Source organism: Bombina bombina, chromosome 4 (genome assembly GCF_027579735.1).
Source record: "Bombina bombina isolate aBomBom1 chromosome 4, aBomBom1.pri, whole genome shotgun sequence".
NCBI lineage: Eukaryota > Metazoa > Chordata > Amphibia > Anura > Bombinatoridae > Bombina > Bombina bombina.
This window is the reverse complement of record NC_069502.1, coordinates 1,056,553,321-1,056,579,158: the sequence shown is the minus strand read 5'-3', so window position 1 is coordinate 1,056,579,158 and position 25,838 is coordinate 1,056,553,321. Positions and strand designations below refer to the sequence as shown.

Genomic DNA, 25,838 nt, shown 5'->3' with positions numbered 1-25,838 from the left:
AGGGTACCTTCGTTCATCAAAATCTATATTCTCTGAGGCTGACTGTGTGGAGATTGAACACTTAGTCTTAGTCAAGAGAGGGTTCTCTGAGAGTGTTATCGACACTGGTTCAAGCTCGTAAGCCAGTTACTCGTCGTATCTACCATAAAGTGTGGAGGACTTACTTGTACTGGTGTGAAGAGGGTGGCTTTTCCTGGCATAAGTTTATGGTTGCCAGAATTTTATCTTTTCTCCAGGATGGACTGGAAAAGGGTCTATCTGCTAGTTCCCTGACGATACAGATAATCGGCCCTGTCGGTGTTACTGCACAAAAGATTGGCTGAGCTTCCAGATGTGCAGTCCTTTGTTAAGGCTCTGGCTAGGATCAGACCTGTGTTTAGATCTGGGGCTCCACCTTGGAGCCTAAATCTTGTTCTTAGTGTTTTGCAGAAGGCTCCATTTGAGCCTATGCATACTGTTGACATTAAATTGTTATCTTGGAAGGTTCTTTTTTGTTGGCTATTGCCTCTGCGTGCAGAGTTTCTGAGATTTCTGCTTTGCAATGTGATTCCCCCTTATCTGTTTTTTCATGCTGATAAGGTGGTGTTGTGCACTAAACTAGGGTTCCTCCATAAGGTGGTTTCAAATCGTAACATTAATCAAGAAATTGTTGTTCCTTGTGTCCTAATCCTTCTTCCGTGAAGGAACGCTTGCTTCACAATCTAGATGTGGTTTGTACCTTGAAGTACTATCTTCAGGCTACTAAGGAATTCAGACAATCTTCCTCTTTGTCATCTATGCGGGGAAGCGTAAGGGGCAGAAGGCTACTACGACTTCTCTATCTTTCTGGTTGAGGAGTGTCATCTGCTTAGCTTATGAGACAGCAGGACGACAGCCTCCTGAGAGGATAACGTCTCATCCCACTAAAGCAGTGGCTTCCTACTGGGCTTTTAAGAACAAAGCCTCAATGGGTCATATTTGTAAGGTGGGTACCTGGTCCTCCTTACACACTTTTTCTAAATTTTACAAGTTTGATGTGTTTGCTTCGTCTGAAGCAGCTTTTTGGAGAAAAGTTTAGCAGGCTGTGGCACCTTTTATACCCTGATTTTTCTCCTACTTTTCCTTGTTCCCTCGGCAGAATGACTGGGGGATAGGGGAAGTGGGAGTGATATTTAAGCCTTTTGCTGGGGTGTCTTTGCCTCCTCCTGGTGGACAGGTGTTGTATTTCCCAACATTAAGGAATGAAGTTGTGGACTCTCCCTGCCAGGAAGGAAAGGAATTTTTCTGGTAAGCATAAATTATTTTTTTGCAAAAACACATTTTATTTTTGTAGCCTGATTACTGCTTCACGTTATAGATCCCTGAGGAGTAATATTGCACATGCACAGGTTTTTTTGTGCTTTTTTTTGTAGTTCCACAGTGCAAGCACTGTATATTATTAGTCAGACAGCGGGGCTTACACAGCAGCACTGCAAGGTTCCCTATTGAAGAACAATAGTCCCTAAATTAAGCTGTACTCATAAACATAGTCCATACTTGTAATCAAGCAGTACCGTATGGGTTAGAGTATGCCAGATATCCACACTGTAGAAAGTATGAGTGTGTTTTCCCTATAGTGTGTACTTGTGCCTCTGACAATAAACTGTAAGATCTCCGGATCGTACTTTGTGAATCCTTCATTTGGTCTCATAAATCTAACAGCCTACTAAAATTAAAAAAATAAGTAGGGTCTGCTCTACAAGGGGGCTAATATGTTTTATTTATCAAACATTATTTCTCCAACATAGGTGTGTCCGGTCCACGGCGTCATCCTTACTTGTGGGATATTCTCTTCCCCAACAGGAAATGGCAAAGAGCCCAGCAAAGCTGGTCACATGATCCCTCCTAGGCTCCGCCTACCCCAGTCATTCTCTTTGCCGTTGTACAGGCAACATCTCCACGGAGATGGCTTAGAGTTTTTTAGTGTTTAACTGTAGTTTTTCATTATTCAATCAAGAGTTTGTTATTTTCAAATAGTGCTGGTACGTACTATTTACTCAGAAACAGAAAAGAGATGAAGAATTCTGTTTGTATGAGGAAAATGATTTTAGCAACCGTAACTAAAATCCATGGCTGTTCCACACAGGACTGTTGAGAGCATTAACTTCAGTTGGGGGAACAGTTTGCAGTCCTTTGCTGCTTGAGGTATGACACATTCTAACAAGACGATGTAATGCTGGAAGCTGTCATTTTCCCTATGGGATCCGGTAAGCCATGTTTATTACGATTGTAAATAAGGGCTTCACAAGGGCTTATTTAGACTGTAGACATTTTTTGGGCTAAATCGATTGATATTAACACTTATTTAGCCTTGAGGAATCATTTATTCTGGGTATTTTGATATAATAATATCGGCAGGCACTGTTTTAGACACCTTATTCTTTAGGGGCTTTCCCAAAGCATAGGCAGAGTCTCATTTTCGCGCCGGTGTTGCGCACTTGTTTTTGAGAGGCATGGCATGCAGTCGCATGTGAGAGGAGCTCTGATACTTATAAAAGACTTCTGAAGGCATCATTTGGTATCGTATTCCCCTTGGGTTTGGTTGGGTCTCAGCAAAGCAGATACCAGGGACTGTAAAGGGGTTAAAGCTTAAAACGGCTCCGGTTCCGTTATTTTAAGGGTTAAAGCTTCCAAAATTGGTGTGCAATATTTTCAAGGCTTTAAGACACTGTGGTGAAAGTTTGGTGAATTTTGAACAATTCCTTCATGTTTTTTCGCAATTGCAGTAATAAAGTGTGTTCAGTTTAAAATTTAAAGTGACAGTAACGGTTTTATTTCAAAACGTTTTTTGTACTTTCTTATCAAGTTTATGCCTGTTTAACATGTCTGAACTACCAGATAGACTGTGTTCTGAATGTGGGGAAGCCAGAATTCCTATTCATTTAAATAAATGTGATTTATGTGATAATGACAATGATGCCCAAGATGATTCCTCAAGTGAGGGGAGTAAGCATGGTACTGCATCATTCCCTCCTTCGTCTACACGAGTCTTGCCCACTCAGGAGGCCCCTAGTACATCTAGCGCGCCAATACTCCTTACTATGCAACAATTAACGGCTGTAATGGATAATTCTGTCAAAAACATTTTAGCCAAAATGAACCCTTGTCAGCGTAAGCGTGGATGCTCTGTTTTAGTTACTGAAGAGCATGACGACGCTGATATTAATATCTCTGAAGGGCCCCTAACCCAATCTGAGGGAGCCAGGGAGGTTTTGTCTGAGGGAGAAATTACTGATTTAGGGAACATTTCTCAGCAGGCTGAATCTGATGTGATTACTTTTAAATTTAAATTGGAACATCTCCGCATTTTGCTTAAGGAGGTATTATCCACTCTGGATGATTGTGAAAATTTGGTCATCCCAGAGAAACTATGTAAAATGGACAAGTTCCTAGAGGTGCCGGGGCTCCCAGAAGCTTTTCCTATACCCAAGCGGGTGGCGGACATTGTTAATAAAGAATGGGAAAGGCCCGGTATTCCTTTCGTCCCTCCCCCCATATTTAAAAAATTGTTTCCTATGGTCGACCCCAGAAAGGACTTATGGCAGTCAGTCCCCAAGGTCGAGGGAGCGGTTTCTACTTTAAACAAACGCACCACTATTCCCATAGAGGATAGTTGTGCTTTTAAAGATCCTATGGATAAAAAATTAGAAGGTTTGCTTAAAAAGATGTTTGTTCAGCAGGGTTACCTTCTACAACCCATTTCATGCATTGTCCCTGTCACTACAGCCGCATATTTCTGGTTTGATGAACTGATTAAGGTGCTCGATAGTGACTCTCCTCCTTATGAGGAGATTATGGACAGAGTCAATGCTCTCAAATTGGCTAATTCTTTCACTCTAGACGCCTCTTTGCAATTGGCTAAGTTAGCGGCTAAGAATTCTGGGTTTGCTATTGTGGCGCGCAGAGCGCTTTGGTTGAAATCTTGGTCGGCTGATGCGTCTTCCAAGAACAAGCTACTAAACATTCCTTTCAAGGGGAAAACGCTGTTTGGTCCTGACTTGAAAGAGATTATCTCTGATATCACTGGGGGTAAGGGTCATGCCCTTCCTCAGGATCGGCCTTTCAAGGCAAAAAATAGACCTAATTTTCGTCCCTTTCGTAAAAACGGACCAGCCCAAGGTGCTACGTCCTCTAAGCAAGAGGGTAATACTTCTCAGGCCAAGCCAGCTTGGAGACCAATGCAAGGCTGGAACAAGGGAAAGCAGGCAAAGAAACCTGCCACTGCTACCAAGACAGCATGAAATATCGGCCCCCGATCCGGGACCGGATCTGGTGGGGGGCAGACTCTCTCTCTTCGCTCAGGCTTGGGCAAGAGATGTTCTGGATCCTTGGGCGCTAGAAATAGTCTCCCAGGGTTATCTTCTGGAATTCAAGGGACTTCCCCCAAGGGGAAGGTTCCACAGGTCTCAGTTGTCTTCAGACCACATAAAAAGACAGGCGTTCTTACATTGTGTAGAAGACCTGTTACAAATGGGAGTGATTCATCCTGTTCCATTGAGAGAACAAGGGATGGGGTTCTACTCCAATCTGTTCATAGTTCCCAAAAAAGAGGGAACATTCAGACCAATCCTAGATCTCAAGATCTTAAACAAATTTCTCAAGGTCCCATCTTTCAAGATGGAAACCATTCGAACTATCCTTCCTTCCATCCAGGAAGGTCAATTCATGACCACGGTGGATTTAAAGGATGCGTATCTACATATTCCTATCCACAAGGAACATCATCGGTTCCTAAGGTTTACATTCCTGGACAAACATTACCAGTTCGTGGCGCTTCCTTTCGGATTAGCCACTGCTCCAAGGATTTTCACAAAGGTACTAGGGTCCCTTCTAGCTGTGCTAAGACCAAGGGGCATTGCAGTAGTACCTTACCTGGACGACATTCTGATTCAAGCGTCGTCCCTCCCTCGAGCAAGGGCTCACACGGACATCGTCCTGGCCTTTCTCAGATCGCACGGCTGGAAAGTGAACGTGGAAAAGAGTTCTCTATCCCCGTCAACAAGGGTTCCCTTCTTGGGAACAATTATAGACTCCTCAGAAATGAGGATTTTTCTAACAGAGGCCAGAAAGACAAAGCTTCTGGACTCTTGTCGAATACTTCATTCCGTTCCTCTTCCTTCCGTAGCTCAGTGCATGGAAGTGATCGGGTTGATGGTAGCGGCAATGGACATAGTTCCTTTTGCGCGCATTCATCTAAGACCATTACAACTGTGCATGCTCAGTCAGTGGAATGGGGACTATACAGACTTGTCTCCAAAGATACAAGTAAATCAGAGGACCAGAGACTCACTCCGTTGGTGGCTGTCCCTGGACAACCTGTCACGAGGGATGACATTCCACAGACCAGAGTGGGTCATTGTCACGACCGACGCCAGTCTGATGGGCTGGGGCGCGGTCTGGGGATCCCTGAAAGCTCAGGGTCTTTGGTCTCGGGAAGAATCTCTTCTACCGATAAATATTCTGGAACTGAGAGCGATATTCAATGCTCTCAAGGCTTGGCCTCAGCTAGCGAGGACCAAGTTCATACGGTTTCAATCAGACAACATGACGACTGTTGCGTACATCAACCATCAGGGGGGAACAAGGAGTTCCCTAGCGATGGAAGAAGTGACCAAGATTATTCTATGGGCGGAGTCTCACTCCTGCCACCTGTCTGCTATCCACATCCCGGGAGTGGAAAATTGGGAAGCGGATTTTCTGAGTCGTCAGACATTGCATCCGGGGGAGTGGGAACTCCATCCGGAAATCTTTGCCCAAGTCACGCAACTTTGGGGCATTCCAGACATGGATCTGATGGCCTCTCGTCAGAACTTCAAAGTTCCTTGCTACGGGTCCAGATCCAGGGATCCCAAGGCGGCTCTAGTGGATGCACTAGTAGCACCTTGGACCTTCAAACTAGCTTATGTGTTCCCGCCGTTTCCTCTCATCCCCAGGCTGGTAGCCAGGATCAATCAGGAGAGGGCGTCGGTGATCTTGATAGCTCCTGCGTGGCCACGCAGGACTTGGTATGCAGATCTGGTGAATATGTCATCGGCTCCACCTTGGAAGCTACCTTTGAGACGAGACCTTCTTGTTCAGGGTCCGTTCGAACATCCGAATCTGGTTTCACTCCAGCTGACTGCTTGGAGATTGAACGCTTGATTTTATCGAAGCGAGGTTTCTCAGATTCTGTTATCGATACTCTTGTTCAGGCCAGAAAGCCTGTAACTAGAAAGATTTACCACAAAATTTGGAAAAAATATATCTGTTGGTGTGAATCTAAAGGATTCCCTTGGGACAAGGTTAAGATTCCTAGGATTCTATCCTTCCTTCAAGAAGGATTGGAAAAAGGATTATCGGCAAGTTCCCTGAAGGGACAGATTTCTGCCTTGTCGGTGTTACTTCACAAAAAACTGGCAACTGTGCCAGATGTTCAAGCCTTTGTTCAGGCTCTGGTTAGAATCAAGCCTGTTTACAAACCTTTGACTCCTCCTTGGAGTCTCAATTTAGTTCTTTCAGTTCTTCAGGGGGTTCCGTTTGAACCCTTACATTCCGTTGATATTAAGTTATTATCTTGGAAAGTTTTGTTTTTAGTTGCAATTTCTTCTGCTAGAAGAGTTTCAGAATTATCTGCGCTGCAGTGTTCTCCTCCTTATCTGGTGTTCCATGCAGATAAGGTGGTTTTACGTACTAAACCTGGTTTTCTTCCAAAAGTTGTTTCTAACAAAAACATTAACCAGGAGATTATCGTACCTTCTCTGTGTCCGAAACCAGTTTCAAAGAAGGAACGCTTGTTGCACAATTTGGATGTTGTTCGCGCTCTAAAATTCTATTTAGATGCTACAAAGGATTTTAGACAAACATCTTCCCTGTTTGTTGTTTATTCAGGTAAAAGGAGAGGTCAAAAAGCAACTTCTACCTCTCTCTCTTTTTGGATTAAAAGCATCATCAGATTGGCTTACGAGACTGCCAGACGGCAGCCTCCCGAAAGAATCACGGCTCATTCCACTAGGGCTGTGGCTTCCACATGGGCCTTCAAGAACGAGGCTTCTGTTGATCAGATATGTAGGGCAGCGACTTGGTCTTCACTGCACACTTTTACCAAATTTTACAAGTTTGATACTTTTGCTTCTTCTGAGGCTATTTTTGGGAGAAAGGTTTTGCAAGCCGTGGTGCCTTCCATTTAGGTGACCTGATTTGCTCCCTCCCTTCATCCGTGTCCTAAAGCTTTGGTATTGGTTCCCACAAGTAAGGATGACGCCGTGGACCGGACACACCTATGTTGGAGAAAACAGAATTTATGTTTACCTGATAAATTTCTTTCTCCAACGGTGTGTCCGGTCCACGGCCCGCCCTGGTTTTTTAATCAGGTCTGATAATTTATTTTCTTTAACTACAGTCACCACGGTACCATATGGTTTCTCCTATGCTATTATTCCTCCTTAACGTCGGTCGAATGACTGGGGTAGGCGGAGCCTAGGAGGGATCATGTGACCAGCTTTGCTGGGCTCTTTGCCATTTCCTGTTGGGGAAGAGAATATCCCACAAGTAAGGATGACGCCGTGGACCGGACACACCGTTGGAGAAAGAAATTTATCAGGTAAACATAAATTCTGTTTTTTTTTATTTTTAAGGTAACCTTTTACATCTCCTTTGCATAGATTTAAAGAGATACATTTAAAGTTAAAGCATAAAATCCATAATTCTTGATATTGTTTGTTGAAACAGCTCCTTACTGTGAGAGCATTCTGAGGTAGTCCCAGAAGAGTCTTGTTTTTCAACATTTAGGTAAATAAGCTCTGTCCAATATGCGGTTTTGTTCACATCTAGATAAGGGACAGTGGTCCTTCATATCTGATTTTTTTTTTTATTAGCATAAGGCTGGTTTAAACTTTATTTCTTTCTAACTTACTTAAATCACAGAATATTAACTGCCAAGTTGTGTCTCTGTAATTCTGCTATGTGTACTAAAAAGTGGTGGAGTCTGAAATACTTCTGGGAAGTTTTTACAGGTGACAGGAGGCTTCATATACAGTACATCTGTGTTGTCATTTTAAATATGAGTACAATGGTGTATTGGTCAGTAAAATCATGGTTTTGTGTATTCCTGTGCATTATTATACACTTTGTCAGGTTTCACACAAGTGCTAGTGTACCTAAAAGTAGCTCTGTAGATTCAGCATTTTGGTTCTGTTGTGTAGAACCCTGTGCTATAGGGAACGGTGTAGATCACTGCAGGATTCATGGATTAGTGATGCAGAATAATGTTTCACCTAGTAGTTCAGTCAGACTCTCACTTGAAGGGACATAATACTCATATGGTAAATCACTTGAAAGAGATGAAGCATAACTGGAAAAAGCTGACAGGAAAATATCACCTGAGCATCTCTATCTAAAAAAGGAAGATATTTCACCTCACAACTTCCTCAGCTCACCAGAATAAGTGCTGTGTAAAAAGTTAAACTTCAGCTGCTGTCCAGCTGCAGGTAAAAAAAAAAAAAAAAAAAAGAAAGAAAAAAAAAGGAAGAAATGAATAGTAGCCAATCAGCATCAGCAGTGCTGAGGTCATGAACTTTTACTGTGATCTTATGAGATTTCACTTAACTCCCATTAGATTTCATAGTTAACTTCCTTAAACTGAATAGAAAAATATCATGAGTGTGCATGAGGCACGCTCCCTTGCAAGTCCTGGGGCGGGCATACTGATTTGCTGCTTAAAGTCCTTTACAATTTGAGGTAAAATATCTTTCTTTTTTACATAGAGATGTTCACGTGATATTTCCTAGTCCGCTTTTTACAGCTATGCTGCATCACTTTCAAGTGTTTCAACATTTAGGTATCATGTCCCTTTAACTTTAAGGGGCTCTGTACTCAAAAATATAAACAAATAAAAAAGAAAAAAAGAAAGAGCATCATCTAAACGGGATGTTTTCTGCAAGAAAAATAAAGCAACATCAAAGATATTTAAATTGAAACAAATACTTTGGTATTAATTATGTAGCGAATTGACTATTAAGCAGTTCCTACTTCTGTCCATTGGCTGAAAGGTACTTACTGCAAATGCTCATTCTGTATTGAGAAACGCCTGTAAGCCAGAGTGAGAATATTTAACTCATCTGTATTTGCCTTTGGTGAAAGGAAAAATATAGTTTGTGTGACCGTGTTTCTGTAAAGAATGTGGATCTGCATGTACTTTATTTCTGTTTTTAACATTGGAATATTAATATTTATTGTTGTGCTACTTGTTGTTCTTTCTTTGCATGTTTTTCTTCATCATTGTCCTTTTTGTTAAATTTTAAATTTTTATTTATTTTTTAAGTTTATCTCCCCCCCCCCCATTTTGAATGGCAAATTTCTTTACAACAAAAACATAAACCATGCCAATTTTCTTAAAAGCTACTTTCCTATTAAATATACTTTTAAATCACAATTTTATATTGTTCCATATTAAAGCAAGTAGTAAAGCCTTTTATTTTATTTTCTTTCCCTCCACATTTTATGTATTCCAGGTTTTATTTATTCTTTAAGTGCTTGGTGTGTTCTGCCAAGCAAGGTTGGCATGGGGGTGGCTTTAATTTATCTCTTACAGGCCAGTAATTTTACTTTGCCACTTTAATACGGCTTACAATAATTTGTCTTATCTGACAGTATATATGTTAGTGTACATTTCTGGGGCACTTGTATTAAAGTGTTTGTGTTTCAGTGTCTTCTTGCTTATATCATTTTCCGCCATTCCAATTTTTCTTAATTATTTATTTATCTATTTATTTATTTTTTATAATTACAAATTAAAACAACCACAAATCCAAATCCAAAGTCCTTTAATCTCAAATGAGATTTATATATATATATATATATATATATATATATATATATATATATATATATATATATATATATATATATATATATATATATATAATATATTCACTAATGCTCAAAATGAGGCCTAAAGAGTTTGAGTACCATCCTGTGTTACTGCAACAAATCTGTGTATATGTTCATTTTGTTCAGGTGATGATGTCCTGCATGAAGAAGAGCTGGATAAAGAGCTACTATGGAACCTGCAACTCTTGTCTGAGGTATCAGAGATGTTTAACTTACTGGCCCTAGTCTACTAGCCCATGATAACTATAACTGGGAAATATTTCTCTAAACTTTATACTTTTCGGGAAGTTTAAGTTGACATATAAGAGTATATATAAAAATGTATCAAGTCAGCAATAACTTCATAATTTTAAAATATAGAAAGCAGACAAGGTGCCAGAAAGCATGTTTTTGTTGTGTTCAGCATTATTAAAATCTGGTGGGTGTTTTTATTTATATTATTATTAGGTATTCTTCTTATTTGCAAGAGAAGCAAAAACTTCCTAATGTCTTCAATTTAGCAGGATGTTCCCATTTGTGCGCAACCAGTTAAAGTGGGAGGTTGCCCAGTGGCTAATAAGCACAACACGCTTAGCACTTTTCAACATAGGAACATCTGTTCTAAAAACAAAAACAAATTTATTTGTATATGTCCTCTTTTAGTTATAAAAATGTCCCTTTAAACTAAAAGGAATATTGTGATATTGCATTAAAACTGACAAAAGTGTGAAATTATTAGATTTTGCTGATCTGTGTTTCTCTTATAACTTTTTTTTCTAAGACTATTTTTTTCTTGCTAGATAACAAGAGTAGATGGGAAGAAATTTCTTCCTTACAAAGAACAGCTTGTAAAGATTCTCCAGAGAACATTGCACTTCAAATGTAAGCAGGGCTATGCTTTGTCGTGCAATTTGCTGCATCATCTACTGCGTTCTAGCACCCTTATCTACCCTACAGAGTACTGCAGTGTGCCAGGGGGGTTTGATAAGCCTCTCACTGAATATTTTCCAATCAAGGCAAGTATTTAAAAACATGTTCAGTGCCAAACGTTGGTCCTTGATACATACATACAAAGGGAAGTATGTTTATATGAAACCTAACCTTTTTTTTCTTTCATGATTCAGATAGATCATGCAATTTCAAGCAACTTTCTCTTGGTATTTTTATTTATAAAGTAGGAATGTAAGCTTAGGAGTCAGCCGATTTTTGGTTCAGCGCCTGGGCAATGCTTGCTAATTGGTGGCTAAATGTAGCCACCAATCGGCAAGCGATATACAAGGGCCTAAGCTTACATTCCTGTTTTTTTTTTTTTTCAATTAAAGATACCAAGAAAACAAAGAAAAAAATGATCATAGGAGTAAATTAGAAAGTTGTTTAAAATTGCATGATCTATCTGAATTATGAAAAAAATTATTTGGGTTTCATATCCCTTTAAGCAATTTCAGAATGACACATAGCCAAGTACATAATAGAAATGCAATGTAATGGAACTTGCTCTGAATCTTAGATCAGCAGTAGAATTTTTATTTTTTGATAAGTTTAAAAATGTACTTTAACATGCAAGCCACGGCATCATGTGACAACTATTAGCCAATCACAGACTCATATGTATACACTGAACTCTTGCACATGCTCAGTAGTAGCTGGTGCCTCAGAAACTGCACATAAAAAAGACACTGCACAATTTGATAAAGGAAGTAAATTGTAAAGTCTCTACAAATTGTATGCTCTATCTGAATCATGAACGTTTAATATTGAATTACCACCTGTGAATAACATGTTGATGTGTCTATGCAAGCAATGAGTTGGCCATTATTTATTTGTTTATTTTTTTAAATTGCACCATTTTCTCCCTGTTCCCATTTCTCTTGTTAAGTGTATCCAGTCCACGGATCATCCATTACTTATGGGATATATTCTCCTTCCCAACAGGAAGCTGCAAGAGTCCACCCACAGCAAAGCTGCTATATAGCTCCTCCCCTAACTGCCATTACCAGTCATTCTCTTGCAAGTCTCAACATAGATAGGAGGTCGTGAGAGTCTGTGGTTTTTTATACTTAGTTTATTTCTTCAATCAAAAGTTTGTTATTTTTAAATGGCACCGGAGTGTGCTGTTTATCTCAGGCAGTATTTGGAAGAAGAATCTGCCTGCGTTTTTTCTATGATCTTAGCAGACGTAACTAAGATCCAGTTGCTGTTCTCACACATTCTGAGGAGTAAGGTACTTCAGAGGGGGAATGGCGTGCAGGTTTTCCTGCAAATAAGGTATGTGCAGTAAAATATTTTTCTAAGGAATGGAATTGACTAAGAAAATACTGCTGATACCGAAGTAATGTAAGTACAGCCTTTAAATGCAGTGAAAACGACTGGTACCAGGCTGATTGATAGAGATATATGCTAAGGTATGTGCAGTAATATATTTTTCTAAGGAATGGAATTGACTAAGAAAATACTGCTGATACCGAAGTAATGTAAGTAAAGCCTTAAATGCAGTGATAGCGACTGGATCAGGCTTATTAATAGACATACATACTCTTATAAGAATGTGTTTTAAAACGTTTGCTGGCATGTTTAATCGTTTTTTAACATATGTTTGGTGATAAAACTTATTGGGGCCTAATTTTTCCACATGGCTGGCTTAAATTTTGCATAGAAACAGTTATAGGGAAGGTAATCCACAGCTCAGCTGTGGCAGTTTTGTTGTGTCTGTTTAAAAAAATGTCGTTTTTTTTTTTTTTTATCCGTTTTTTGCATTAAGGGGTTAATCATCCATTTGCAAGTGGGTGCAATGCTCTGTTAACTTATTACATGTACTGTAAAAATTTCGTTTGATTTACTGCCTTTTTTCACTGTTTTTCAAATTTTGACAAAATTTGTTTCTCTTAAAGGCACAGTAACGTTTGTTATATTTGCTTGTTAACTTGATTTAAAGTGTTTTCCAAGCTTACTAGTCTCTTTATTAGTTCTAACATGTCTAACATAGAGGAGGCTCTTTGTTTATTATGTTTAAAGCCATGGTGGAACCCCATTTTAGAATGTGTACCAGATGTACTGATTTCATGTTAAACAATAAAGATCATTTTTTGTATTTAAAAACATTATCACCAGAGGATTCTGTCGAGGGGGAAGTTATGCCGACTAACTCTCCCCACGTGTCAGACCCTTTGACTCCCGCTTTAGGGACTTACGCTCAAATGGCGCCAAGTACATCAAGGGCACCCATAGCGTTTATTTTACCAGAGGATTCTGTCGAGGGGGAAGTTATGCCGACTAACTCTCCCCACGTGTCAGACCCTTTGACTCCCGCTCCAGGGACTCACGCTCAAATGGCGCCAAGTATATCAATGGCGCCCATAGCGTTTATTTTACAAGACATGGCAAAGGTTGTGTATAATACACTGGCAGCAGTATTAGTCAGACTACCTGAAATTAAAGGAAAGCAAAACAGCTCTGGGGGTAGATACAGCGCATACAGACGCTTTAAGAACCATGTCTGATACTACCTCACAATATGCTTAGTCTGTGGGTGATATTTGTGACTCAGGGAAGATGATTTAACCTGATTCTGATATTTCTACATTTAAAATTTATGCTTGAGAACCTCCACTTGTTGCTCAGGGAGGCTTTAGCTGCTCTGAATGAATGTGTACAATCGCAGTGCCAGAGAAATTGTGTAGACTGGATAAATAATATGCAGTGCCGGTGTGTACTTATGTTTTTCCAATACCTAAAGAGGTTTACTAAAATTTTTCATAAGGAATGGGATAGACCAGGTGTGCCGTTCTCTTCCCCTCCTATTTTTTAGAAGAATGTTTTCTAATAGTTGCCACCACACGGGACTTATGGCAGACAGTTCCTAAGGTGGAGAGAAGAGTTTCTACTCTAGCTAAGCGTACCACTACCTCTGGCGAGGACTGTTGTGCTTTTTTAGATCCAATGGATAAAAAATGTTTATTCAACAAGGTTTTATCCTGCAGCCCCTTGCACGCATTGCTCCTGTCACTGCTGCTGCGGCGTTCTGGTTTGAGTCTCTTGATGAGGCTTTACAGGCTCCATTGGATGAATATATTTGACAAGCTTAGAGCACTTAAGCTAGCCAATTCCTTTGTTTTCTGATGCCTTTGTTCCTTTGACTAGACTAACGGCTAAGAATTCTGTTTTTTACTATACTGGCGCGCAGAGCGCTATGGCTTATATCATGGTCAGCTGTCGTGACTTTAATAAATAAGCTACTTAACTTCCCTTCAAGGGGCAGACCCTATTCAGGCCTAGTTTGAAGGAGATTATTACTTATATCACTGGAGGAAAAGATCATGCCCTTCCTCAGGACAGGTCCAAATCAAGGGACAAAAAAGGCCTAATTTTTGTGCCTTTCGAAAATTCAAGGCAGGTGTGGCATCAACTTCCTCTAAGGCAAAATAAGAGGGAACTTTTGCTCAGTCCAAGGCGGTCTGGAGACAACCGGACCTGGAACAAAGATAAGCAGGTCAAGGAGCCTGCTGCTGCCTCTAAAACAGCATGAGGAACGGACCCCTATCTGGTAACGGATCCTATAGGGAGCAGACTTCATTCTTCGCCCAGGCGTGGGCAAGAGATGCCCAGGATCCCTGGGCATTGGAAATTATACCCCAGAGATATCTTCTGGATTTCAAAGCTTTCCCCCCCCAAAAAAGGGGAGTTTTTGCCTTTCACATTTATCTGCAAACCAGATAAAGAAAGAGACATTCTTGCATTGTGTACGTGACCCATTCAGTTCCAATAGAGGAACAGGGACACAGTTTTCCTCAAATCGGTTTGTGGTTCCCAAGGAAAGGAAACCTTCAGACCTATTTTGGATCTAAAAGATCTTAAACAAATTCTTTAGAATTCTATCATTTAAGATGGAAACTATTCGTACCATCTTAACTATGATCCAGGAGAGTCAATAGAGGACTACAATGGATTTGAAGGATGCTTATCCTCACATTACGATGCATAAAGATCACCATCGGTTTTTCAGGTTTGCCTTTCTAGACAGGCATTACCAGTTTGTAGCTCTTTCCTTTGGGTTAACTACAGCCCCTAGAATCTTTATGGAGGTTCTGGGGTCACTTTGGCGGTCCTTAGGCCGCGGGCATAGAAGTGGCCCCTTATTTAGACGACATCCTGATACAGGCGTCAAACATCCAAGTTGCCAAGTCTCATACGGACGTAGTACTGGCATTTCTGAGATCGCATGGGTGGAAAGTGAACAAGGAAAGAGTTCTCTATCCCCAATATCAAGGGTTTCCCTCCTAGGGATTCTGATAGATTTTGTAGAAATTAAAATTTACCTGACGGAGTCCAGGTTTTCAAAGTTTCTAAATTTCTGCCGTGTTCTTCATTCCATCCGCGCCCTTTGGTGGCTCAGTACATGAATGTAATCGGCTTAATGGTAGCGGCAAGGGACATAGTACCGTTTGCACGCCTACATTTCAGACCACTGCAACTATGCATGCTCAGCCAGAGGAACGGGGATTACACAGATTTGTTCTCCTGTTAAATCCGGACCAAGAAACCAGAGATTCTCTTCTCTGGTGACTATCTCGGGTCCATCTGTCCAAGGGTATGACCTTCCGCAGGTCAGATGGGACAATTGTTACAACAGATGCCAGCCTTTTAGGTTGGGATACAGTCTGGAACTCCCTGAAGGCTCAGGGATAGTGGACTCAGGAGGAGACCCTCCTTCTAATGAATATTCTGGAACTGGGAGCGATATTCCATGCTTTTCAGACTTGGCCTCAGTTAGCAACTCTGAGGTACATCATATTTCAGTCGGACAATATCACGACTGTGGCTTACATCAACCATCAAGGGGGAACAGAAGTTCCCTAGCAATGTTAGAAGTCTTAAAATAATTCACTGGACAGAGACTCACTCTTGTCTAAAAGCTATCCCTATCCCAGGTGTTGAGAACTGGGAGGCAGATTTTCTAAGTCGTCAGACTTTTCATCCGGGGGAGTGGGAATTCCCTCCGGAGGGGTTTGCACAAGATCAAGCAGGAGAGTGCTTTGGTGCTTTTGACAGCGCCTGCGTGGCCACGCAGGACCTGGTATGCAGATCTGGTGGACATGTCATCCTTTCCACCACGGTCTCTGCTTCTGAGACAGGACCCTCTACCTCAGGGTCTTTTCAACCATCTAAATATAACTAATCTGAGATGGACTGCCTGGAGACAGAACGCTTGATGTTATCAAAGCATGGCTTCTCCGAGTCAGTAATTGATACCTTAATACAGGCATAAAAGCCTGTCTCTAGGAAAATTTAACATAGGATATGGTGTAAATATCTTATTGTTATGAATCCAAGGGTTACTCATGGAGTAAAGTCTGGATTCCCAGGATATTATCTTTTCTCCAAGATGATTTTGAGAAAAGGGTTGTCAGCTAGTTCTTTAAAAGGACAGATTTCTACTCTGTCTATTCTTTTGCACAAGCGTCTGGCAGGTATTCTAGACGTTCAGGCATTTGGTCAGGCTTTGGTTAGAACCAAGCCTGTGGTTAAAAATGTTGCTCCGCCATGGAGCTTAAAGCTGGTTCTTAAGGTTCTTCAAGGAGTTCCATTTGAACCTTTTCATTCCATAGATATCAAACTTCTATCTTGGAAAGTTCCTTTTTGGTAGCTATTTCCTCGGCTCATAGAGTCTCCGAGTTATCTGCGTTGCAATGCGATTCTCCTTATCTGGTTCTCCGTACGGATAAGGTAGTCCTGTGTACCAACCTGGGTTTTTACCTAAGGTGGTATCTAACAAGAATATCACTCAAGAGATTGTTGTTCCATTCTTGTATCCTAATCCTTCTTCAAAGAAGGAACGTCTATTACACAATTTGGACGTGGTTCGTGTTTTAAAGTTTTACTTACAAGCTACTACAGATTTTCATCAAACATTCACCTTGTTTGTTGTCTATTCTGGACAGAGGAGAGGTCAAAGGACTTCAGCAACCTCTCTGTCTTTTTGGTTAAAAAGCATAATTCATTTAGCTTATGAGACTGCTGGACAGCAGCCTCCTGAAGGGATTACAGCTCATTCTACTAGAGCTGTGGTTTTCACTTAGGCCTTTTTTAAATGTGGCTTCTGTTGAACAGATTACAAGACGGAGTCTTGGTCTGCGTTTCATACTTTTTCAAATTTAACAAATTTGATACCTTGCTTCTTCGGAGGCTATTTTTGGGAGAAAGGGTTTTTTACAGGCAGTGGTAACTTCCGTTTAAGTACCTGCCTTGTCCCTCCCATCATCTGTGTACTTTAGCTTTGGTATTGGTATCCCATAAGTAATGGATGATCCGTGGACTGGATACACTTAACAAGAGAAAACATAATTTATGCTTACCTGATAAATTTATTTCTCTTGCAGTGTATCCAGTCCACGGCCCGCCCTGTCACTTTAAGGCAGGTAATTTTTCCATTAAACTACAGTCACCACTGCACCCTATGGTTTTCCTTTCTCTGCATGTTTTCGGTCGAATGACTGGTAATGGCAGTTAGGGGAGGAGCTATATAGAAGCTTTGCTGTGGGTGGACTCTTGCAGCTTCCTGTTGGGAAGGAGAATATATCCCATAAGTAATGGATGATCCGTGGACTGGATACACTACAAGAGAAATAAATTTATCAGGTAAGCATAAATTATGTTTTTGTACATTGTTGTTCAGTTACTGCTCAATGTTGCTCTGTTTTAGCTATGACTTTTATTGAGATGTATGTATCATTTTATAGGTTTTTTTTATGAAAGTGTTTAGTAATCATTTCATACATATCTATTGATTAACCTTCCCTGCAGATTTGCATTGTATGCTGTCCCTCTCCTGTGTGTATGCTTGATGCCATCCTATTTATATTTATGTATCTGAGTTAGAAACAGAATTGTACTTTCTAGCTCACGTTCATAGAACCACATTACATATTCCAGGCTTATCTCAGATGTTATCATTCTTATGAGGTGAGGGACATTAATTGATTACGTTTTCTGTATGGTGAGGTGATCACCCATGGAGCCTTTTCTTCCTATAAACTCCTTTAAAACTATGTAGCTTAGAGCATTATATAAGCCTTATAGAAGGCTTGCCATACAGGAAGCTAAGAATATATCCTCTTTTGAGCCAAAATTTATCTTGTTACTTGTACATTTTATTTCCAAGTTAGATGAACTCCTGGGCAGATTTCCTGAGTTGTCAGAAGATTAATTTTAGGTAGGGTTGTTTTCTCCTGGGTAGATTTCCTAAGGGGTCAGAAGATTCATTTTAGGAAGGATTGTCTTAAGAATTTGTCTGAAAATTTTCCAGAAATGCGGGGCTTCTGGAAGTTGATCTCATAGCAACAAAGGAAACCAAGTTTTTCTTTTCCAGCTATTTTGACCTGTAAGTGATCAAGCGGAACAAACATGATGGCAGCCTGATCCAAGAGAGCTTAGTTCTCAAATCTAGATTCCGGACACAATTATTGCCTCTTTTTTTTAGGGACTGTTACATTACAAATTACTTAAAATTGCTTAAACTGAAATTTTGGTTACTAAAAGTAAAAAAATACTATTTGTCGGATAAAGTAGGTTTCTCCAACATAGGTGTGTCCGGTCCACGGCGTCATCCTTACTTGTGGGACACTCTCTTCCCCAACAGGAAATGGCAAAGAGCCCAGCAAAGCTGGTCACATGATCCCTCCTAGGCTCCGCCTACCCCAGTCATTCTCTTTGCCGTTGCACCGGCAACATCTCCACGGAGATGGTTAAGAGTTTTTTGGTGTTTAAATGTAGTTTTTATTCTTCAATCAAGTGTTTGTTATTTTAAAATAGTGCTGGTATGTACTATTTACTCTGAAACAGAAAAGAGAGGAAGATTTCTGTTTGTAAGAGGAAGATGATTTTAGCAAACGTTACTAAAATCGATTGCTGTTTCCACACAGGACTGTTGAGATGAAGTAACTTCAGTTGGGGGAAGCAGTTGGCAGACTTTTCTGCCTGAGGTATGACTGGCCACATTTCTAACAAGACTTTGTAATGCTGGAAGGCTGTCATTTTCCCTATGGGGACCGGTAAGCCATTTTCTTAGAATAAGTAAAAGAATAAAGGGCTTTATAAGGGCTTAAAAAACTGGTAGACATTTTTCTGGGCTAAAACGATTACTTTGCTAAGCATATTTGGCAGATTATAACTCTTTATAGTTATTATAATCTTGGGGATTGTTGTTAAAAAAACGGCAGGCACTGTATGGACACCTTTTTCAGATGGGGGCCTTTTCTAGTCATAGGCAGAGCCTCATTTTCGCGCCACTAATGCGCAGTTGTTTTTGGAAAGCAAGGCATGCAGATGCATGTGTGAGGAGCTAAGAACCACTGAAAAAGCTTATAGAAGGCGTCATTTGGTATCGTATTCCCCTCTGGGCTTGGTTGGGTCTCAGCAAAGCAGATACCTGGGACTGTATAGGGGTTAAATGTAAAAACGGCTCCGGTTCCGTTATTTTAAGAGTTAAAGCTTTCAAATTTGGTGTGCAATACTTTTAAGGCTTTAAGATACTGTGGTGAAATTTTGGTGAATTTTGAACAATTCTTTCATGCTTTTTCGCATATTCAGTAATAAAGTGTGTTCTGTTTAAAATTTAAAGTGACAGTAACGGTTTTATTTTAAAACGTTTTTTGTGCTTTGTTGACAAGTTTAAGCCTGTTTAACATGTCTGAACCATCAGATAAGCTATGTTCTATATGTATGAAAGCCATGGTTTCTCCCCATTTAAATATATGTGATAATTGTGACATAGTGTCCAAACAAAGTAGGGACAATGATGCCACAGATAATAATATTGCCCAAGATGATTCCTCAAATGAGGGGAGTAAGCATGGTACTGCATCATCCCCTTCTGTGTCTACACCAGTTTTGCCCACACAAGAGGCCCCTAGTACATCTAGTGCGCCAATACTTATTACCATGCAACAATTAACGGCTGTTATGGATAATTCTATTGCAAACATTTTATCTAAAATGCCTACTTATCAGAGAAAGCGTGATTGCTCTTTTTTAAACACTGAAGAGCAAGAGGACGCTGATGATAACGGTTCTGACATACCCTCACACCAATCTGAAGGGGCCAGGAGGGAGGTTTTGTCTGAGGGAGAAATTTCAGATTCAGGGAAAATTTCTCAACAAGCTGAACCTGATGTTGTAACATTTACATTTAAATTAGAACATCTCCGCGCACTGCTTAAGGAGGTATTATCTACTCTGGATAATTGTGACAATTTGGTCATTCCAGAGAAATTATGTAAGATGGACAAGTTCCTAGAGGTTCCGGTGCCCCCCGATGCTTTTCCTATACCCAAGCGGGTGGCGGACATAGTAAATAAGGAGTGGGAAAGGCCCGGCATACCTTTTGTTCCTCCCCCTATATTTAAGAAATTATTTCCTATAGTCGACCCCAGAAAGGACTTATGGCAGACAGTCCCCAAGGTCGAGGGGGCGGTCTCTACTCTAAACAAACGCACTACTATTCCCATAGAAGATAGTTGTGCTTTCAAAGATCCTATGGATAAAAAATTAGAGGGTTTGCTTAAAAAGATGTTTGTTCAGCAAGGTTACCTTCTACAACCAATTTCTTGCATTGTTCCTGTCACTACGGCAGCGTGTTTCTGGTTCGAAGAACTAGAAAAGTCGCTCAATAAAGAATCTTCATATGAGGAGGTTATGGACAGAGTTCAAGCACTTAAATTGGCTAACTCTTTTATTTTAGATGCCGCTTTGCAATTAGCTAGATTAGCGGCGAAAAATTCAGGGTTTGCTATCGTGGCGCGCAGAGCGCTTTGGCTAAAAGTCTTGGTCAGCGGATGTGTCTTCCAAGACAAAATTGCTTAACATCCCTTTCAAGGGTAAAACACTGTTTGGTCCTGATTTGAAAGAGATTATTTCAGACATCACCGGGGGAAAGGGCCACGCCCTTCCTCAGGATAGGTCTTTTAAGGCTAAAAATAAGCCTAATTTTCGTCCCTTTCGCAGAAACGGACCAGCCTCTAATTCTACATCCTCTAAGCAAGAGGGTAATTCTTCTCAACCCAAACCAGCCTGGAGACCGATGCAAGGCTGGAACAAGGGTAAGCAGGCCAAGAAGCCTGCCACTGCTACCAAAACAGCATGAAGGGATGGCCCCCGATCCGGGACCGGATCTGGTGGGGGGCAGACTTTCTCTCTTTGCTCAGGCCTGGGCAAGAGATGTTCAGGATCCTTGGGCACTAGAAATAGTTTCTCAGGGTTATCTCCTGGAATTCAAGGAACTACCCCCAAGGGGAAGGTTCCACAGGTCTCAATTATCTTCAAACCAAATAAAAAGACAGGCATTCTTACATTGTGTAGAAGACCTGTTAAAGATGGGAGTAATTCATCCAGTTCCAATAGGAGAACAAGGGATGGGGTTTTACTCCAACCTGTTCATAGTTCCCAAAAAAGAGGGAACATTCAGACCAATTTTAGATCTCAAGATCCTAAACAAATTTCTCAGGGTTCCATCGTTCAAAATGGAAACCATTCGAACGATCCTTCCTACCATCCAGGAGGGTCAATTTATGACCACGGTGGATTTAAAGGATGCGTACCTACATATTCCTATCCACAAGGAACATCATCAGTTCCTAAGGTTCGCTTTTCTGGACAAGCATTACCAGTTTGTGGCACTTCCTTTCGGATTAGCCACTGCTCCGAGAATTTTCACAAAGGTACTAGGGTCCCTTCTAGCGGTTCTAAGACCAAGGGGCATTGCAGTAGTACCTTACTTGGACGACATCCTGATTCAAGCGTCTCTGTCAAAAGCAAAGGCTCATACGGATATCGTCCTAGCCTTTCTCAGATCTCACGGATGGAAAGTGAACATAGAAAAAAGTTCTCTGTCCCCGTCAACAAGAGTTCCCTTCTTGGGAACAATAATAGACTCCTTAGAAATGAGGATTTTTCTGACAGAGGTCAGAAAATCAAAACTTCTAAGCTCTTGTCAAGTACTTCATTCTGTTCTTCGTCCTTCCATAGCGCAGTGCATGGAAGTAATAGGATTGATGGTTGCAGCAATGGACATAGTTCCGTTTGCACGAATTCATCTAAGACCATTACAACTGTGCATGCTCAGACAGTGGAATGGGGATTATACAGACTTGTCTCCGACGATTCAAGTAGATCAAAGGACCAGAGATTCACTCCGTTGGTGGCTGATCCTGGACAACCTGTCACAGGGAATGAGCTTCCGCAGACCAGAGTGGGTCATTGTCACGACCGACGCCAGTCTGGTGGGCTGGGGCGCGGTCTGGGAACCCCTGAAAGCTCAGGGTCTATGGTCTCGGGAAGAATCTCTTCTCCCGATAAACATTCTGGAACTGAGAGCGATATTCAATGCTCTCAAAGCTTGGCCTCATCTAGCAAAGGCCAAATTCATAAGGTTTCAATCAGACAACATGACGACAGTTGCATATATCAACCATCAGGGGGGAACAAGGAGTTCCCTGGCGATGGAGGAAGTGACCAAGATAATACAATGGGCGGAGGATCACTCCTGCCACTTGTCTGCAATCCACATCCCAGGAGTGGAAAATTGGGAAGCGGATTTTCTGAGTCGTCAGACATTCCATCCGGGGGAGTGGGAACTCCATCCGGAAATCTTTGCCCAAATAACTCGATTATGGGGCATTCCAGACATGGATCTGATGGCCTCTCGTCAGAACTTCAAGGTTCCTTGTTACGGGTCCAGATCCAGGGATCCCAAGGCGACTCTAGTGGATGCACTAGTAGCACCTTGGACCTTCAACCTAGCTTATGTATTCCCACCGTTTCCTCTCATTCCCAGGCTGGTAGCCAGGATCAATCAGGAGAGGGCTTCGGTGATCTTGATAGCTCCTGCGTGGCCATGCAGGACTTGGTATGCAGACCTGGTGAATATGTCATCGGCTCCACCATGGAAGCTACCTTTGAGACAGGACCTTCTTGTTCAAGGTCCATTCGAACATCCGAATCTGGTTTCCCTCCAACTGACTGCTTGGAGATTGAACGCTTGATTTTATCAAAGCGTGGGTTTTCAGATTCTGTAATAGATACTCTGATTCAGGCTAGAAAGCCTGTAACTAGAAAAATTTACCATAAGATATGGAAAAAATATATCTGTTGGTGTGAATCTAAAGGATTCCCATGGAACAAGATAAAAATTCCTAAGATTCTATCCTTTCTACAAGAAGGTTTGGAGAAAGGATTATCTGCAAGTTCTCTGAAGGGACAGATCTCTGCGTTATCTGTTTTACTTCACAAAAGGCTGGCAGCTGTGCCAGACGTTCAAGCGTTTGTTCAGGCTCTGGTTAGAATCAAGCCTGTTTACAGACCTTTGACTCCTCCCTGGAGTCTTAATCTAGTTCTTTCAGTTCTTCAAGGGGTTCCGTTTGAACCCTTACATTCCGTAGATATTAAGTTATTATCTTGGAAAGTTTTGTTTTTGGTTGCAATTTCTTCTGCTAGAAGAGTTTCTGAGTTATCTGCTCTGCAGTGTTCTCCGCCCTATCTGGTGTTCCACACAGATAAGGTGGTTTTGCGTACTAAGCCTGGTTTTCTTCCGAAAGTTGTTTCCAACAAAAATATTAACCAGGAGATAGTTGTACCTTCTTTGTGTCCGAATCCAGTTTCAAAGAAGGAACGTTTGTTACACAATTTGGACGTAGTCCGTGCTCTAAAATTCTATTTAGAGGCCACTAAAGATTTCAGACAAACATCTTCTTTGTTTGTTGTTTATTCTGGTAAAAGGAGAGGTCAAAAAGCAACTTCTACCTCTCTTTCTTTTTGGCTTAAAAGCATTATCCGATTGGCTTATGAGACTTTCGGACGGCAGCCTCCTGAAAGAATCACAGCTCATTCCACTAGGGCTGTGGCTTCCACATGGGCCTTCAAGAACGAGGCTTCTGTTGATCAGATATGTAAGGCAGCGACTTGGTCTTCACTGCACACTTTTGCCAAATTTTACAAATTTGATACTTTTGCTTCTTCAGAGGCTATTTTTGGGAGAAAGGTTTTGCAAGCCGTGGTGCCTTCCATTTAGGTGACCTGATTTGCTCCCTCCCTTCATCCGTGTCCTAAAGCTTTGGTATTGGTTCCCACAAGTAAGGATGACGCCGTGGACCGGACACACCTATGTTGGAGAAAACAGAATTTATGTTTACCTGATAAATTACTTTCTCCAACGGTGTGTCCGGTCCACGGCCCGCCCTGGTTTTTTTAATCAGATCTGTTGAATTATTTTTTCTAACTACAGTCACCACGGTATCATATGGTTTCTCCTATGCATATTTCCTCCTGTACGTCGGTCGAATGACTGGGGTAGGCAGAGCCTAGGAGGGATCATGTGACCAGCTTTGCTGGGCTCTTTGCCATTTCCTGTTGGGGAAGAGAGTGTCCCACAAGTAAGGATGACGCCGTGGACCGGACACACCGTTGGAGAAAGTAATTTATCAGGTAAACATAAATTCTGTTTTTACTTTTTTAAAGGTTTGTAAACTTGTATGAGTTAAGGCAAATCACAACCTTTGGCAAATGGTGAGGGAAATTAATATTTATTGTGCAAATATTGGGGATATCTATTCCTTTGTTAGTCCCTAAAAAGCCCAATTTCTTTCCAATGGCAGGGAGAGTCCACAAATCCATCCAATTACTAGTGGAAATTCAACTCCTGACCACCAGGTGGAGGCAAAGAACACCCCAGCAAAGCTTTAAGTATCCTCCCACTTCCCACAATCCCCAGTCATTCTTTGCCTGTGTACATCATAGGTGGTGTGCGAAGATGGTGTCTGAAGAAAATCAAGTTTTTAATCCTTTAATGGGTATTTTTCCCTGCAAGCAAGGATTGGGGCTATGCTGTGTCCATGTAATCCTCTTTAGTAAGAGTAATGGTGGCTTTTAGCAGTTGGAAGACAACGAGGTAGTCCTTGTTTACCTTCCAACATTTATGCTACCCCTATATAGAAAACCAGGGTTGGTTACTCAGTTTTTCTTGTGTCTACAGGTCCCCTGTCAGCGGTCAGATGAGGCTTTCAAACCTGGATCTGCTGTGACTACTCCACAGCAGAAGACACTGGAGGGTAAGTCCTTTAATATGTATATCTTACAGCAAGGACTGGGACTACAGGGACCTGCTATCCTCAGGAGGGGTTTGTATCTTATGTACTATATATCCGCAAGTTAGGGATATTTTGTGGCAGGACAGATTACTTGGATTAAGTCGGCCTGTTACAATCAATTGTGCCGCTTTTAATAGTTTGCTAACGGGTCAGTCGTGAGGACCCAGGCTTTATAGGGAGTGGGGATGTGTCTCTTGCTACACTTCCTACCCGGTTCTACCGTTGTACAGGAATCCCAGGTTCAATCATGGGCAGGGCTGTGACAGAAATTGCATGCGAGTCTGCAACCAAAAGTTATAAATTAAGAGTCCTGACTATCAAGGGCTATTTTACAAATCGGACTCTCAGATTTTTCAACTTGTTAAGGTTATCAGACAAAAGGGACCGGATCATTAGTATGGTCAGTTTTGCGCCTTTTTAGATAATGGCGTTCTTCAACTTAGCTTAGGTCCTAGTAATAGTAGGACTGCAACGTTAGCCTTGGTGTTATTATCCCCCCGCATATCTGTTAGAGTGGATCTCGACAGGGAGCGGTAATGAATTTTTTACTTTCATACGACTACAGTTGCTGTTTTTGTACCAGGCTTATTGTAACAGGGGAATTAATATCATTCTCTTGGCCGTCAGTGCATGGAGGGGGTGAAGTTCTAGGGCTGTTTCTTCTTCTTTGGCCTTCAAGAATGAGGCCTCTGTAGAACAGATTTGTAAGGCTTGCGACTTGGTCTTCATTGCACACTTTTTCTAAATTCTCTAAATTTGATACTTTTGCCTCGGCTAAGGTTTCTTTTGGGGAAAAGGTTCTGCAAGCAGTGGTGCGTTCTGTTTAGGTTACCTGTCTTGTCC

The 25,838-nt window shown here is 41.3% G+C and overlaps 1 protein-coding gene across 1 annotated transcript in view; it reads left to right on the top strand.

The window, feature by feature from the left end:
* Positions 1-25,838, top strand: part of PSME4 (proteasome activator subunit 4) — a gene marked incomplete in the record, with an annotated part of 938,614 nt that overhangs the window by 537,934 nt on the left and 374,842 nt on the right. Inside the window, 2 exon segments of the mRNA XM_053712692.1 lie at positions 10,012-10,079; positions 10,665-10,880. Of these exon segments, the coding sequence (XP_053568667.1) occupies positions 10,012-10,079; positions 10,665-10,880 (284 nt within the window).